General features: G+C 50.1%; 4 protein-coding genes across 7 annotated transcripts in view; 1 reads left to right on the top strand and 3 right to left on the bottom strand.

Annotated features, from left to right (window-relative positions):
• Positions 1-570: 570 nt before the first annotated feature.
• On the top strand, positions 571-9,670 carry LOC143209006 (rhophilin-2-like). The gene is made up of 15 exons (XM_076424106.1): positions 571-843; positions 1,106-1,221; positions 1,300-1,431; positions 1,524-1,599; positions 3,170-3,247; positions 3,336-3,719; positions 3,792-3,890; positions 3,976-4,246; positions 4,337-4,531; positions 4,614-4,843; positions 4,924-5,106; positions 7,850-8,213; positions 8,298-8,608; positions 8,694-8,787; positions 8,876-9,670. Exons 1-15 carry the CDS (start codon positions 571-573, stop codon positions 9,025-9,027), a joined length of 2,958 nt encoding a protein of 985 aa, XP_076280221.1. The 3' UTR covers positions 9,028-9,670.
• Tilb (touch insensitive larva B) lies at positions 1,619-3,561 on the bottom strand. The gene is made up of 3 exons (XM_076424108.1): positions 2,712-3,561; positions 2,125-2,652; positions 1,619-2,054 (listed from the first exon to the last, which is right to left on the bottom strand). The coding sequence occupies exons 1-3, from the start codon at positions 3,038-3,040 to the stop codon at positions 1,619-1,621; spliced, it is 1,293 nt and encodes a 430-aa protein (XP_076280223.1). The 5' UTR covers positions 3,041-3,561.
• LOC143208998 (methylmalonic aciduria and homocystinuria type D homolog, mitochondrial) lies at positions 9,382-11,254 on the bottom strand. Its single transcript, XM_076424096.1, has 5 exons — positions 11,063-11,254; positions 10,815-10,953; positions 9,992-10,383; positions 9,672-9,888; positions 9,382-9,604 (listed from the first exon to the last, which is right to left on the bottom strand). The coding sequence occupies exons 2-5, from the start codon at positions 10,951-10,953 to the stop codon at positions 9,516-9,518; spliced, it is 837 nt and encodes a 278-aa protein (XP_076280211.1). The 5' UTR covers positions 11,063-11,254; the 3' UTR covers positions 9,382-9,515.
• A 734-nt stretch (positions 11,255-11,988) lies between these two features.
• The window catches only part of Cmpy (crimpy), a 182,683-nt gene continuing 178,486 nt past the window's right edge, over positions 11,989-16,185 (bottom strand). For all 4 annotated transcript variants that reach the window (XM_076424041.1, XM_076424044.1, XM_076424042.1 and 1 more), the window contains one exon: positions 11,989-15,575. In XM_076424041.1, the coding sequence (XP_076280156.1) occupies positions 15,321-15,575 (255 nt within the window). In that variant the 3' untranslated portion in view covers positions 11,989-15,320. The remainder of the gene's footprint in view (positions 15,576-16,185) is intronic.

Genomic DNA, 16,185 nt, shown 5'->3' with positions numbered 1-16,185 from the left:
TCCTTTCACCGAGAGTCGGCTTGCTCCGCGGGATCGCGATCGGTCCAACTCGCCGCTGCGCTGGGATACCCCGCGTGCCCTCCCCTCGCCCTCTCACCCTCACCCTCGAGAATGGTGTTGCGCGAGAGAGATCTCTCGTGGTCGTCGGTCGCTAAACGGTAATCTCGAAAATCATCGGCGAACGACCGGCCTGCCGGCCGTCCTCCACCGTCCAGCGCGTCGGATCCTCGTAATTGATCGTCCAACGGAAGAGTCGTCGCACGGTGGAAACGGTGGATCGCTGCGAGTCGAAGGATCTCCGCGTTTCGTCTCGCACGCGTCTCGAAGTGCCTCGAAGGATCGCGTGTCAGTCCGATCGAAATACGGTCACGGTGACACAACTCGCTGCTTCGGAGCGCAGCAGGGTTCCCTGTCCGTTTCTCTGTGTCTCCCCGTCCCCGTTTCCGTTTCTACCTGGTCACGCACTCGCCCTCGATCAACGAAAAAGCGACTTTCCGATTCGCAGCTCTGAGCGGACGCGGCATAGCTACCGATCGGAGGCGTAACGATGCGGCTGCGCTACCGAATACTATGTTGAAGTGGACTTGTTACGCGCCTCTGTCGAAGAATCGCGCGTCCCCGCCGAGCCCTCCGCCAGATAGACGGGAGAAGAAGAGGACGGACTGTGGAAATGCGTCGTCGTCATCGTCATCGTCTTCGTCATCGTCTTCGTCTTCGTCGTTGTTGCCACCTCTACCTCCGCCGCCATCATCGCGGTTTTCGCGCATCGAAAATACTTCCGCTTCTCGATCGGAGGACGTTGAGATTATTCGAGAGTCCTCGTCGACGAGAAAATCTCTGGGGGTGAGGACAAACACGAGGAACCAAGTCGATCGTTGTTTCACCGGAATCGGTCGCTGATCGCGCACAGTTTCCCCTCGCGCGCGTTATCCACGCGATTGGACGGTTGCGTTCTAGATCGGCACGCGCACATTCCCTTCCGTAATGTTCCGTAATTTCCGTAAATTCCATCGACGAATCGCCGTGCGTCCAGCTCCTCTCTTTCGATTCGAGCGCGTACCCCACTCGTGTCGATCTTTCCTTCTAACAACAATCGTTTGCGCAGGGCTCCGATCCACGAGTCGCCACTTGCCGAGGCAAATTGCAGAATAAACGGAGCAAGCTCAACCAGGAGATCAACAAGGAGCTGCGACTTCGTGCTGGCGCGGAAAATCTGTTCAAGTAAGAAACCCGCCAAGTCTGCGGAAAACTTAGATCGTTTGGTGAAGAATCGGAGTGACATGATTATTTGCGTTTCAGGGCGACTACGAACAGAAAACTCCGAGAAACGGTGGCTTTGGAGCTGAGCTTCGTCAACTCGAATCTGCAATTGTTGAAGGAGCAGCTGGCCGAGCTGAACAGCTCGGTCGAGCTTTACCAGAATGTCGACAGGTTGGTAGTACTTGGTATGAATTCGAGCGGGCGGGCCTGCGAGTCCGTGACGAGCGTCTCATGTCTCACGCCGCGTTCGCTTGATTTTGCAGTGTGGAACCGGCGATGCCGATGATACCCCTGGGACTAAAGGAAACCAAAGATATCGACTTCCGGGATCCGTTCAAGGTGAGCGAGCCTCGATGCGCTACTCCAGAGGCGGAACGTCCGGATTGTCCCAATCGTTGCACTCGGTCTCCCGATCAGTATTTACCGGCTTTGTCCTCTTGTGCTCGGAACAAACGATCCTCGAGAAATCCATATGGCTATCGGTAGCGGGACCGATCTCTAAATATTCTCGCATCGTCGTCGACGATTGTTGCCCCGTACGACCCATGCGACCGCGGTCTTCCTTGCTAACGACCTTCTTCTCGTTCCCCTCGGGTTCTCGCTTGCCAATGATCGGCAAGGGCTCGAGTCGCGGCATCGTCACCACCAACTTACCGTTCGTCGTGTTTCTCTCGGCTTTGCTACCCTCCACCGATACCTCGCAGGGTAGAGTCAGCTGCAAGATTTTCCCCTTGATCGTGACTCGAACGTATTCGGGCTGCACGTCCACGTCAACGTAATCCGTGTCTAGGTATCTGAAAATATGTACCGTGTGTACCGAATAGCAGGCACAGCGTTGAAAGTGCTATACTCTGTGTCACGTACTTGTACACCAGAACCTCCAAGACGACAATATCTCGTCGATCGTAGTTCAATGTAAATGGAATTTTCGGCTGGTTAGTATTGTACGGTCTTCCTTCGGGACTGAACAGTTTCGGCACGTAAGCGGGTCGCTTGTCCTGATTATCGCGCTTGCTTCTCCGCTCCTCCTTTCGCGCAGCCCGCTCAGCTATGAGCACGCGCTCTTCCGGCGTGTGACGGCTGACTCTTTTCCAAAACCGATCGTTTTCCTCTTCGCTCTCGCTGTCAGTCTTGTTCCTATTGGATTCCACTTCCGCGTTTCCGCGGATTCTTTCGTTTTCCCTAGTCTTTCTGTACTCTCTGTGACTCCTGATAATCTCTCCCTCGATCCTGGCGCAGAACTGCAACGCCTTGATCCGCTCGGACCTCTCGATTACCGTTCCATCCAGTTCCTTCAACTGCGGCAACGTAGCTATCGTGTAATCCCTGTACCCGCTGTAGTCCGCGCAAGGATTCCCAATAAGAAAAAGCTGCTCCAAGTTCTCGTTGCACCTGTCGATGGAACAACGACGGAATCAGAATGAATTTAGACGCGAACTTTCGCCTGTTACCTCAGCTTTCGAACATCCCGTAGATCGCCGATGAAATTGACAGTCAAGTCCAACTTCTTCAGACTCTCGAGACCCTCCAGGTTTTCTATCGCTTCTATGTTGTTCAGCGCAAGGTTCAGGTACTCGAGCCTCTTCAATCTGCCCAGGTTCTCGATCTTTCCGATCAGGTTGTTCTGCAGCAGCAGGATCTTCAAATGTCTGCACGTGCGATCGAGTAGCTCGATCTTGTCGATGTTCTCCTGGTGCAGAGCAATCTCCTCCAAAGTGGCGATCTCGCCCTCGTTGTGCTCGGACCGTTTCCGTATAAGCTCGAGAGTGATTCCAGGCATGTCTGCCTCGTACGCGTATCACGAATTTTCTACCGAGCGCGATCGACTCTCCCTTGGGAAAGTTAGCCGCGGTTGCCAGGCACCGACTATCGAATTAACACTCTCGTTTTCGACGCGCTCCCTTTTCAGGACTTCATTCTCGAGCACTACAGCGAAGATGGAGGCAAGTACGAGGAAGCCATCGCGGATCTCATGGAGACCAGACAGGTGAGAGCGAATCCCGAATACCAGACCGAAACGGTCCCAAATCTCGCGTCAAGGAGGGCTTAGAAATTTGAACGCTTGGTATTTCTAGGCTACCCGAACACCGACGAGGGACACGGCGGGCATCGCGTTGCTGCTCCGCTATTATAACCAACTCTACTTCGTCGAGCGTCGATTCTTCCCCCCCGATCGCAGCCTTGGGATCTACTTCGAGTGGTTCGACTCGCTGACGGGAGTGCCCAGCTGCCAGCGAACAGTCGCGTTCGAGAAAGCTTCGGTACTATTCAACGCCGGAGCGTTGTACACTCAACTGGCGGCGAAGCAAGATCGCCGTTCCGCCAGAGGCCTGGATCAGGCGATCGACGCGTTCCTCAGAGCCGCTGGTACCTTCCGCTACATACATGAGAACTTCACGAACGCGCCGAGCATGGACCTTGGACCGGACATGCTCGAGATGCTCGTCCAACTGATGCTGGTAACGAACAATCGCGTTCGAATCGACTCGCTCGAACCGCGATAGAATCGATTAATATCGTCTCGTTTTCAGGCCCAGGCGAGAGAATGCTTGTTCGAAAAGCTGGAACTGCAGTCGGCCGAGGGAAGGAACGTCGACGTCTCCTTGGACCTAGCACAGGAAGCGTCACAGGTATGAAACAACGATGTTTAGCGCGCCTCGATCTTGCCGGTCGAAGCTAAAAGTAAAAACACTTCTCCACTCGATTATCACGCAGGTGGCGGCGGTCTATAACGAGGTTCACGGATTAATCGCGCGGGAGCCTGTCCGGGATTACGTTCCGGAAACCTGGATCTCGCTGATCTTGGTGAAACGCGAACATCACCTGGCGCTAGCTCACAAGCATCTCGCGCTCGGCCTGTTTGAGCGGCCGATCGCCGAATGGCGCGCCGAGACCAAGCTCGCGCTCGAACACGCCCAGAAGAGCGACGGCAAAACGCAACTGGACGCCAGCGTGCCGCGTGACGAGAACGAGCGGAAAATGTTAGGTGAGTATCTCACCATCGCTGTACTTCACGATTCGAGAGACAAATTATATCCGAAGACGGCTGACATTGAACGCTGATCGTCGATTTCAGGTAAAGCGCATCTCAGAGAGGCTCTGGTTCTCCACGAGGAGAGCCAAAGATTGCAGCGAATGTGCAGAGACCTGAAAGCGAAGCAAGCGCTCGCGAAAGTTCTGAAGGCGGTGCAGGAATCCACCGTCGAGAGCTACAACGGTATCGGGGACGAAGAAGACTTTCGCGGGCTACTGGATCCTCCAGATATCGTTGGTAAGGATCGAATCTTAAACCTCGTCCTCGATTCTTCTCAGCTGCGATCTCGATACATATTTCTCTTGTTCTCGATGCACAGCCTCCACCAAGTTCCAACTGAACATCACGCATCCAGATTTCGGGCAGCACGGCGTAGACGATTTGTTCAGATCGCTGGGTCCGGTAGCCATATTCTCAGCTAAGAGGCATTGGACTGCTCCGCGACTGATCCAACTTCAGAGAGGTCCCGACGGCGAGGGGTTCGGGTTCAGTGTCCGCGGAGACGCTCCCGTGATCGTAGCGGCGGTCGATCACAATTCCCTGGCCGATGTAATTATACGATTATACGCTTGTACGCTTCGTCTCACTTCTTTCCGCGGCCGAGCTGATATATTCCGTTGCGTTCGCAGTTGGGTGGAATGAAGGAGGGCGACTTCATAGTCGGAATCGGCGACAAAGACGTCAAGTGGGCGTCCCACGACCAAGTGGTGCATCTGATCAAACAGTCGGGCGACTTCATCAACCTGAAGCTCGTCACGCCGATGGACAGAAACTATTTGAAGGTGAGCGACAGTGCCCACTGCTCCGAAGACGTCACCCGACTAACGAGTCTTACTCGTTCCAGAGGCCGGGCAAGGCCAATCAACAGGACAAGGGAAGCGTTTCCGCGAGCAGCTCTTCCGGCGTCTCCTCCGGCCAGCCGAGCCCCGCTGGCTCCGTCACTACCGCCCACGTGGCTAAAAAGTTACCGTGGAACCCGTTCAAAAAGTCGAGCGCGCAGCGAGACAGCAGGGACCTTACGTTCGACAACGTGATCCTCAGATGATTTGTCGACCGTCGCGGTCCTCGGAACGCGTTCACCGGGAGAACGGAACGAATCGGGATAAACGGGATAATCGAGTTAACCGAGATAACCGAGAAGCGAGCAGAGACGCGCACGTTGCTTCTCCTCGCTTCGCCAAAACGACCCGTTCGTGCCGTTCGACGACCCTACACGATGCGCGCGTATTGTACAGAACACGACCCCTAGCCACGCGTATCCAAAACCCTCTGGATTCGACATATCCCGTCGCGTCGCCTCGAATAGACGATCGTTGATCGCGTCCAGCGATTCGCCTCGTCCCCATTTCGTCCGACGTTATTTTCCACGAATATACGCATATACGACTACGTTGTATGCCAATTACATGTTGTTCGAAAGGAAGCGTAGTACGTTCGTATTTCATTTACCTGTCCTCTTCGCACCTGCACGAAGGTCCTCGTACGAATAGCAAATTTCCGCAAGCAGTTACGAAACGCCGGCGGACGTCGCGCGAAGGACGGACCGTGACGTTCGTATGCCTCCGTTGCCAGGCGTGGGATTGCCCCGTGGAGCATTGTCCTGGCCCCGTGGTGAAGTGAGAGCAACGCGACCACGCCCGCTCGGACCTTCGGATCGCAAACGAAAGTCTTTTCCGAGATCGTTTGTTTCGAGGTTGATTCAGGGGCAACGAGCTTCCCGGTATCTAAATTACTGTAATTTTATTTCTATGACAGAGGTGGAACGAGAGAGAGAGAGAGAGAGAGAGAGAGAGAGAAGAAAATATGGCGATCGAGCACGCGGAAAATGTCTAGATAGTTTGAAGATGCGGTTGGACGACCAACGGTTCAAACGGATTAAACGGTTCTTCATGAAACGTTGATTTGATGCAGGTACAGCTCGAGAAAGCGCGGACGCACCGGCGCGATGCGCAGGGGGTGCATGCCGCGGGCAAGTAGAAAGGTCCGAGATCTCGAGTGCAACTGAAGCGCAACTTTCACCGAGACGAGAAACGCCGCGGCGTGACACACGATCGGTTGCGCAATAGAGCGTACGCAAAGAAACGTTGATCGCGTGTAACGCGGGACCGTCGACCGTAGCGGAAGCGTTTAACGCGTTCAAACGGTGCGACGAGTCCTCGCCCGACAAAAACACGGTCGACGAGCAGATCGTTCGACGGTCGAATCGACGCGAGATGGAAAACCATGGTTTCGTCCCCACCCGGGGAATCATTGTGAGTTGCGACTTATGACACAGAAATCGTGTCACTCTCGAGACTCGGCGAACAACCTGTAACGCTGTACACGCGGACGTGGTTTTCGTCCAAGGCTACCTCCGCGCGCGGTTCCTTCTAGTCGGAAGCCAGCGAAAAAACGGGGATACAGTCTCGATGTTCGTCGAAGCGACTGAAAGTGGAACCACGGTGAAAGTGACCCGTAGGATTACGAGAAGAAAGTGAATCTTCGAACGGGCGCTGTTTCGTTTCTCGTGAAACGAACACTCGCGTGAATATCTTCCGATTCGAATCGCCGTGGCGGCAGCGAGAGAGTAACTAGGCCGATTTCTGGGGTCGATCGGGAGAAGGGACGATCGTTTTCGGAACTGGAGTACGCGAGAGACCGCTCTTGGCGGAAGGTTGGCCGCGCGTGGGTGAGTAGGCTGAGGAGACCCGACTGCGTCGCGTCAGCAAGATCCAGATCGGGATCAGGATCGAGGCGATTCGAAAAGACGCAGAAACGGAAGGGAAACTGGAGGAGAGCGTGCAACGAGGCGGTAACGATGGGAGCAACGGTATGGCGGTAAGAGCAACGCCTTAAATTGATCGGGCGAACAAACAGGCGGGTTACTCGAGTCCGGATCGGACGGGAAGGTGCAACGTCCGAGTATACCCTCTCGCTGATATTTCTTTTTCGGAAACCTTCAATGCGCGGTCGCTGCTGAAATCGTTTCATCTCCCTGCGAGACTGCTCGCGAAACCGTTTAGAGGGAATTAACGCGCGATTAGAATCTACCATACGGTGATGCGCGAAGGACGCGACAGGTTTCGAACGGCTTGCGAGTGTAAACGGAACGATCGCTGCTGTGCATCGAGTGTCCTCAAGAGTCGTCGAGGTTGCCAGACGGGAGGGGAATTTTGAGTATCGTTCGAAACTAACGGTATCCGAGGCTCGAGAGGAGAACGGTCGAACAGCGGCAAGAAGATCGGAAGGCGTTCGCGAGCGCGAGCGCGCGCGCGCGCAATAGAAAGCGCGCCGGAGAACCGCGAGGACAACTGTTCTCCCGCGGGTGGATCGGTGCCGGACTTTCTCTTGGACGACGAATCGTGGAATGGCGTAAGAACTCGTCGGGTCTCGTAACCGTTCGGAGCTCGCCTGAAATTCGAACGAGCGAAACGAGGACGCGCTGCGCCGATAACGTGGCAGAAGGGGCTGGATACGCGAAACGCTATTAGAGCTCCGTTCGCGAGGAAACTCGAACGACAGTAATCGCCTGGTGTTCCGAGAAACGCGACCGCGATGGCCAACACGCCGGAAGAGGATTACGGACGGCCGTTGGCGGAGTCGACCAAGCTGATCGCCAGCGAAGAGCTGCGCGAGGATGACGCGATCAGACGACAAACGTTGGACCACTTCAGACAGTGGATTCTGAAGCATCCGAGCATTAAACGGTGCAGAACCGACGCGGCGTTTCTCCTCAGGTTCCTCAGGACCAAAAAGTTCAGTCTGCCGATGGCGCAGGAAATGCTCGAGCGGTACCTGACTATCAGACAGGTCTACCCGAACTGGTTCCAAAACTTGGACATCGAGGACCCGGACATCGAAGCGATCGTGGATGCTGGCTACCTGGTTCCACTTCTGGAGCGGGATCAGCACGGTCGACGAGTGATACTCTCTTGTGCTGGTAAATATAGCTAATCGATTCGATATCGCTTTTGTTTTTCACCACCCTCGCGAAAATTTCCCACTTGTTTTCGTTCCGTTCCAGGCCGCTTTGATCCGTATAAGTATACGTCCGCGCAAATGGCTCGGGCTCACAGTCTGGTGGTCGAGGCTCTGATGGACGACGAGGAAAATCAGATCCGCGGGTACACTCACGTCAACGACGAGTCCGGGCTGACCATGGGCCATTTGAGCGCCTGGTCTCTCACGGACATACGCAACATGCTGCGGTGCATTCAAAACAGCACACCCATGAGACACAAGGAGACGCACTTCGTTAACATTCCGAGCTGCGCCAACAAGATCATCGAGTTCGCCATCTCGCTGCTCAACGACAAACTGAGGGCTCGTATCTCTGTATGTATCTTGCGCATCGCGTTCTTCCTATTCGCGATTCATCCGAATTTTCACATCTCAGTTTGCTCTATCTCCCTACAACTAGGTGCACAAGAGCCTCGAAGAGCTGAAGGATGCGATCGATCCCAGAATCCTGCCAAAGGAGTACGGCGGAGATGTTCCGCTTTCCGAAATGATCGGTGCGTGTCACTCGGGCTGCGAGCTAGTCTACGATCCGACTTTGCGTATTCGTTAGGAAAACTAATATACCTCGTTGTTCCATTGCAGCCGAGTTCAAGAAGACGCTGAGAGCCCAACGAGACCGTATAAAGGAGCTCGACGACATGTATATAGACATTTCATCGGGAGATTGTCGGTTCCACATCAACGATAATTTAAACGGCATACCCGGATCATTTCGGAAATTGGAGGTTGACTGACAGCCTTCCCTTTTATATAGTACTCTGCGCGTTATGGGAACCCGTTCGGTCCCGATCGTGCTCCTATATTATAGTTAGATATGTATCATACTTGCGCGATGCGCCCACGAGATGGAAACTTCATACTCATAGAACCGTTCCGCATCGTTTAGATTACGAACGCATACGAAAAGTATCAAGCGTTTCTCCTGCCGGTGGTATTAGTTACCTACAATGTAAACTTGTATGCAATCTAGAATAAGGAATTACATGTAAGCATTAAAAGTAGCGATGAAAATAACGATAAAAAGAGCGAGGCAAAGAGAGGGAGCGAGAGTGAAATATTTTAATGACGAAACGAAAAAAAAACGCTGGTTCTGACAATATCTAACCATATTATTTCTGTTTAAGATTTATACAGGATTACGGAGAGAATTTTTGTTGCGGCGAACCAAAAATTGTACTCCGATCGAACGCAACCACACTCTACCGACACTCTCTGTTCGCGATTATGCCTCGTGAAGATTCACGAGCTCGCAATCGCGCAGTATCTCCTTCAAAAAAGCTGTACTCGCTGGCGCCGTAGTGTAGAGACTTCCTGTAACGTACACAGATCGCGATTTTGTCTCTCTGTTCACCAATAAACCTTACAATTCTCTACTCACCTATAAAGTTCTTATCGTTATTGTCGTGTAAAATAACTTTACAACTGTTCCTATGCACTATTTTAAATCCTAAACAACGAAAGCGTTCGTCCGTCTTGTACAAAGTGTTGTTCTTTTGCAAACTCAAGTGGGGCTGTCCGCTGAATGGATTGATGAAATCCGCCCAGTAGCCGATCATCTTTAGCTTAGAGCAAATGTCGTATGCGGCCAGTACGAACTACCGAAAGAACAAGAAGGTACCCTGACGTTAATTAATCATAATTCATCGCGATCGATCTTTTTACTATCAAAATCGTCGAACGGATCTTGTGGACACTCACGTATTTGGCGAGTCTTTCGGTTTCCGCTTCTCTGCTCCATCTAGATGTTTTTTTGCCGATTCTCTGACAAATAGTAATTATCGTGAGCTGCGGGGAGCCGGCGTCTAGACATCCAGGAAAAAGTTCCTCTATACCTTTTCTCAATAACAATGGACATTCCTGAGCGGTGCAGCTGAGTGTCGGTCGCTCGTCCGTACAATTTATGGGGACAAGTTCTTTATCGTTGTTGGCATTGTTGTTGTTTGTGAAATCTAATAATTGTGTTCTAACTTGAGCAGTGGTGGTTACGTCGGACCAACCAGGCCCCACCCGTCCTGGTAGATAAAACCGAAATCCTCTTGGTGTCAGCAACTCCCAATTAGAATTTATACCGAGGACAGCTCCATCCATATCTGAAAGCGATAAAATGTAAAAGTATATCGCATCACAAACTGATATATAGACAGCGGATCTTCATGCATTTATAACAAAATTAAGTATGTAGATGGAATTCAGAACTGTTGAAATATTTTTAAAACTGAAGACGTCGATATATGATTCCTTCTTTATTAAAATCATTAAAGGAAGAAACATTATTCAATTTAATCTCTATTTCTTGCAATCGATGCAGACAATGTGATATTGCATAAAGATCCACAGTCTACTGATATGGTATCGTGGCAGGATACGAAGTAGTATTTCTCCTGCGGACAAGAGATTTCTTGGGATTCGCAGATCTTTAGCTTTACATCTAAAGGAAGCACACAACTTAAAAGTATAAGACCGCAAGAAACCTGTGACAAGCTAGGTTGGAAATGACCCCCGTGTCCCGCCAAGAATTTACCATCTAAATTTTCGCCGTCAGTCTTAACCACTTTGTACGTGGTCGTGTTTTTATCGCTTCGTCGGGAATAGTGATTTCTCGACAGGAAGTTGAGCAGCGGAGGGTGCCTAACGCTCCTCACATATTTCAAACCAAACATCTGAAAAGAATAGCAACACGTAGGTTATGATCAGCAAGTTTAAGCACTTCCAGCTTCCAGCGCCAAGTGCACGCTGATTCGTTCACTATTGTTCCGTGGCTGTATTTACCGTTCTGACACGATTCACATATTATGTTTAAAATTTCCTTCGTAGAAAACACCGTTTTCTTCTTCAGTTATCTAACTCTGACGTCCTTTCGTAAATCGCTCGTATACATATCGGACAATTTGCAAGGATACCTGATGCAACAATAATTCCGTGATTGGATTTTATCTCAAAATAAAGGTAGCTCGATGTCTCATCGACAGATGGCGGCACAAGTTCCCTATTTGTGGCGGATCACGCGATATCTCGTTTCTGGTATCAGCCTCCGCAAAAAACTAAATGAATATACATAAGTCAATAATAATTTCTCCTTATTAAATATAGAAGGTTGGGTTTGCTAATTATATGGCCCACGGACCTAAGTGTAGCAAAAGAGCGAAGTTAAGTGGCGCAGACTGTGGTGCGCTCTATAGGCGACTAATGTAGCGTCTGTAGCACGTGCACTGACGAGATCTCGTCGGTGATGTAGTACAGACGCTACACTAATACATTTAAAGTAATAAATAATAATAATAATAATTCTCCTTCATTGTCAGAAAGATTTTTGGCGACTCGAAAAAATATTTTTTACCATTCCAATGTCACTTTCTACCTTACCGACTTATCGACACTCTCGAGTACCTCGTCTGTGCTTCCACTTTGAGATATTCTTACTTTCAAGGGCTCTAGTTAGAGCTCGAAAAATGTGCTTTGTGCTAAGCGTATTGCGATTTGAAAATAATTGCGAAGACATACTGAAAATCTAGAATCCCACACAGAGTGAAGGCACAAATGAAAGGGAATGTAGGGCTTGTAAAATAATCATTTTTACCTTGGAGCGCCAGCTTCCGAAGTCTTAAATTAAAGCGGACGGAACGTGCTTGCATTTTACAGAAGACAGAACACAGGCAATTAGAATAAAAGGATAGAGTAGATGTGGTAAACGGCAATCACGTATCAACAATTTTATTTAGACTCGTTTTCTTTAACATACAAGAGCTATTCCTTAGACACGACGCACAATTTGAGTATGCATACGTATTCGCACATATTAAATAAGTCTAGGTTACACTGATATGGTTTTTGTTACGGTGAAACTGTACAAAGAACTCGCATACACGACACTAATCGTTTCTCGTGTTCGCGCGGCCACTAGACTCTACGTTTTGATCAAGGTTCGGACCTTGCTGTCCGTTTTGTTACTCCACCCGGACTCTGTTCATCGCCGCGCCAACAAAACCTCATCCTTCCGTTCATTTCTTCCGGATTTTCTGAAGGAAATTTTCGTCAGGGTTATCTCATCTTTTTTCGATCGGTCGCCACCGATCGTCGTTAACGCTTCCACGTTTTTGTCTAGTAGCAAACGCAGACGGTTGTCTTCCACCCAGGGAGGGCGGAAACACAGTCGACGTCGCTGTTGTTCCTTGTTAGGACTATTCGAGGGGGGCTCTCCCTCCTCAGGGAATGGCCTACATAAAGGCAGCGGGGGGCCTAGACGAACAGAGTTCCTGGGTCCCCCTCTCCAGCGAAGGGGCAGGATATCCATAAGGCGGATTTCCCTCACGTTTAAAAAAAAATGGCTGTTGTCTTCGATACCGGCTGGCGATTTCTCGTTTCGACCCTTTTCTCTACCACGGAAATGATTTGTCGGACTCTGATTAGCGGCAGCACGCTGTGTCCGATCGGGCACGGTCGCAAAAAATGTAGAAACGAGCGAGAAACGATCGTGGCTCGTCGCGTTGCGGTGGTGTCGCGAGATAAGGGAGCATCGGACGAGCCTGTCGTCGAAATACATATTGTCACCAAGATATGCCTACGAAACACAGCTCGCCGTTTCATCGTCTGCGAGTACAGTGTGTCGCCTGCACGGATACGGGGTACGTGCTCGCTTTCGATCGAGCGTTACTTTATTACTAATTGTAAACCAGGCGTGGGCAGCAACCGCTGTTTGCCCCCGGGGGCAAACCACATCGGAAATTCTCGATCGTGCGAGATCGAGGGCGACAGAAGTGACTATCTTGCTTCTGTACCTGCGCTAATCGGTTTTAGACGATATTAGACGATTTTGGAGGAAAGAGGATGGCCGACATCCTAGAGTAGTCTAATAGATAGGCTACACAAGACATACGATAAGACGAGAGTGTCACATTGAAAAAATATATGTACGCGTTATAATACAGAAGAGGAGGAACGATTAGACGGGGTTGATTCTCTATTACGTGGATATGTGTGGTTAACTTTCGCGGCGGATCGACCAATTTGCAACGACGCGACGCGCTCCAGTCGAAAAACGCGGTCAACTCTGCGTTCTCGACCTGCTAGGCCATAGTTTCCCACCGTAGATGCTGGGAAAAATCCTGGTTACTTTCCTGTTTCTATCAGATGATTGCATAAGTTCGTGCCCGAGTTGAAAATCAAATTTAATGGTTAAATTTTGAATAATGCAGCTTTATTAATCAATTATATAGTCACCATTTTTTCTACAATTAGAAAAGAAAGGTGACTAAATAATTCTTTTTTTAATTGGGCACGAACTTATGCGAAATCATCTCAAATTTTTAATCGAATGTTCGAAAATTCTTCAACAACACGCGCAACCGCTTTTGACGATTTTTTGGTAACGGGGGTGGCGCGGCGTCTCGAAAAGAGGTCGGGAAATTATGGGCTAGGCGATGGCCGCGATCTGGCCGCGAACCGCAATCGAATTCCGCCGCGTTTCGCAATCGCGATCGAATCCCTGCCGCGCAGACATGCTCTCTTCTAGTGGTCTCTGCTTCGTGTTAGGTGCGTTGCTCTTTCGCACGCGAATCCTCCATCTAACAACTTTCGACGCTGCTATTTCTCGCGCTCGGATACACGGGCACACGCGCACACGCTCATCTTGTTCCAGTCGTTTTTATTTTTGTCAACGATATGCTATATTACAGTTGTTGGCACGTCGCGATTCAAGATTCCAGATTCGAGATTCGCGATCCTGCATCTCAAGAAGCTGCGGACGAACGACGCGATTGCAGGAAGCCTCGACCCATCGAGTACCAACCGTGGAATCGCAACTCGGATATGTATGTACATGGAACCGCGTGGAAAAGAATCTCGAAGTGCCGTGCAGGTGCTTCGGCGGTTGGTCGGAGATAAGTTTAAACGAAACAGCGCTTTAAACGGGACGCGCGACTTCAGCGAGTCAGATGTTTTTATTCCAACGGTTTGTGGCGTACAATAAAATATGGGGCACACTGTATAACGAAAGATAGGAGTGTAGCCGCCGCCGCCTGTGGTCGCCCTTCGTATTTTTACAACGTTGGAAGTAAACTGGAAATAAATTAAAATAAATAAAATACATCAAAGCGAAACAAAGCCGAACTATGTTCGGTAGTATCCTTCGATTATAACGCCATTTCGCAAGTATCGTTTGGAAAACTTTTTACATCGAACAGAACGTTGCGCGAGCGATTCGAGATAAAATAGATTGTTCGAAGGAGAGCGAAACGTAGGAACGGTTTATTCCCCGTCATCGTTTCTATCGTATCGTTGGCGTTGGTCGACGAGAACGAAGGAAACCGCTGCGGCGCGCGCGTTTAAAGGTCTAATCTGAAACTAGGGCCGGTCGACGACGCTCTGATCTTCTTCGACGAAATCGTGGAAGTCGCAGATCGCGCGCCGACCAAGAAGCGACGCGGAACAACATCGATGGTCCAGAGATCGAGAGGAAACTAATACTACGGTCGAGACGGGTCTGTCCGTTTGTCCGTCTGTCTCTCTCTTTCTCTCTCTCTCTCTTCTACCTTTCTCGATTACTTCGGGGCCTAGCGGTTGCTTATCGTTAGTACATTTACTCTTACATTTTCACGGTAGTTACGCTAGAGCTTTTACGTTAGAATTTACAGGTTACAACAGGATTCGCGTAAAGGTTCACGCTAGATTCGCGCTCGTCGCAGCTATCGAAGTCAGCGACGATTGATTTCCGCGGCTCGTGTGCCTAGCGCAGACCTAATCGAAATCGAAGAGATAGCGCGCCGGCAGCCGCGCCGCGGGGCTTCATCCTTCGTCCGTTGTCCTTCGACCCGATATCTCTTCTTCTATTAGAGTCGCAACACCGTCTGCTACCTTACGAATAATACTGAAGCTACGCGCGGTACGATTCGGCCGCTGGAACGAAGGCCGCGCGATCGGTTTTCGTCGGGCCGTTCCACGCCTCTGTTCGTCGCTGGTCGCTTGTCGTCTTCTCGACGACGAACGACCGGTTCTCGTCTTGTCCGTGTACGTCGACGACTTTTCCAGTCTTCTACAACGGTACGATCTTCTCGTGTCGATGCGTCGGTGTATCGTACGCCGGAACGTATTTGTAGTACTGCGGGGGATAGGACGAGCAGGACGTGGTCTCGGAGGGCGAGAGTCTGCCGCGGAATCGACTGCGAATGATGTGCACGATCAGAAGCACACAGAGCAGAGTCAGAATCGCGATCAGGATGATCGGTGCCGTACCCCAGCCTCTTGTACCATGGTGACCACCGGTTGCCGTCTCGTTCTCCTTCGAGGGCTGTGGAATCGGAAGAATCGAACGAATAGAATAAATACATAGATGACGAATCAGCGGAAACGATCGTAGCTAGGGTTGCCAGATTTTCTATATTTGATACGAGTCTTCTATATTTGAACTTGATCTCCTATATCATATTTGAATAGGATATAATTTTCAAAAATCTTTGAACAAAAAAGTTTAAAATGTGCTGTTTACCTCTTTTACTTGAACTCCTATATATGAAACATTTCTGGCCACCCTAATCGTAGATGATACCTACTACAGATCGCGGTTTTGAACGTGTACTAAAATACACGTGTACACGTGGTGCGTGAACCGTATAGTACCGATTTAACACTAAAACTACCGCCAACGGTCAAAATGACCGGTTCCAGATTTTTTATTTTCAGTGATTGAGATAATAAAAAAATGATTTCATAAAAAATTATTGTATAGATATCTTTAGCAGAGCACGCGTACAATAGGAAGCGCGCAAAGACTAAATAAAATTGATCTTGTCATTTTTATAAGGGAACATGTACCAGTTCATCATGAAGGCTCAGTAGGTTTAGTGTTACGAAAAAGAATACGATTAAAAACCAATAACGCATCAGTTGTCGTACTCGAA

Source organism: Lasioglossum baleicum, chromosome 5 (assembly GCF_051020765.1).
Source record: "Lasioglossum baleicum chromosome 5, iyLasBale1, whole genome shotgun sequence".
Taxonomy (NCBI): domain Eukaryota; kingdom Metazoa; phylum Arthropoda; class Insecta; order Hymenoptera; family Halictidae; genus Lasioglossum; species Lasioglossum baleicum.
Note: the sequence above shows the minus strand (reverse complement) of the source record. Positions and strands in the feature narration are given on the sequence as shown.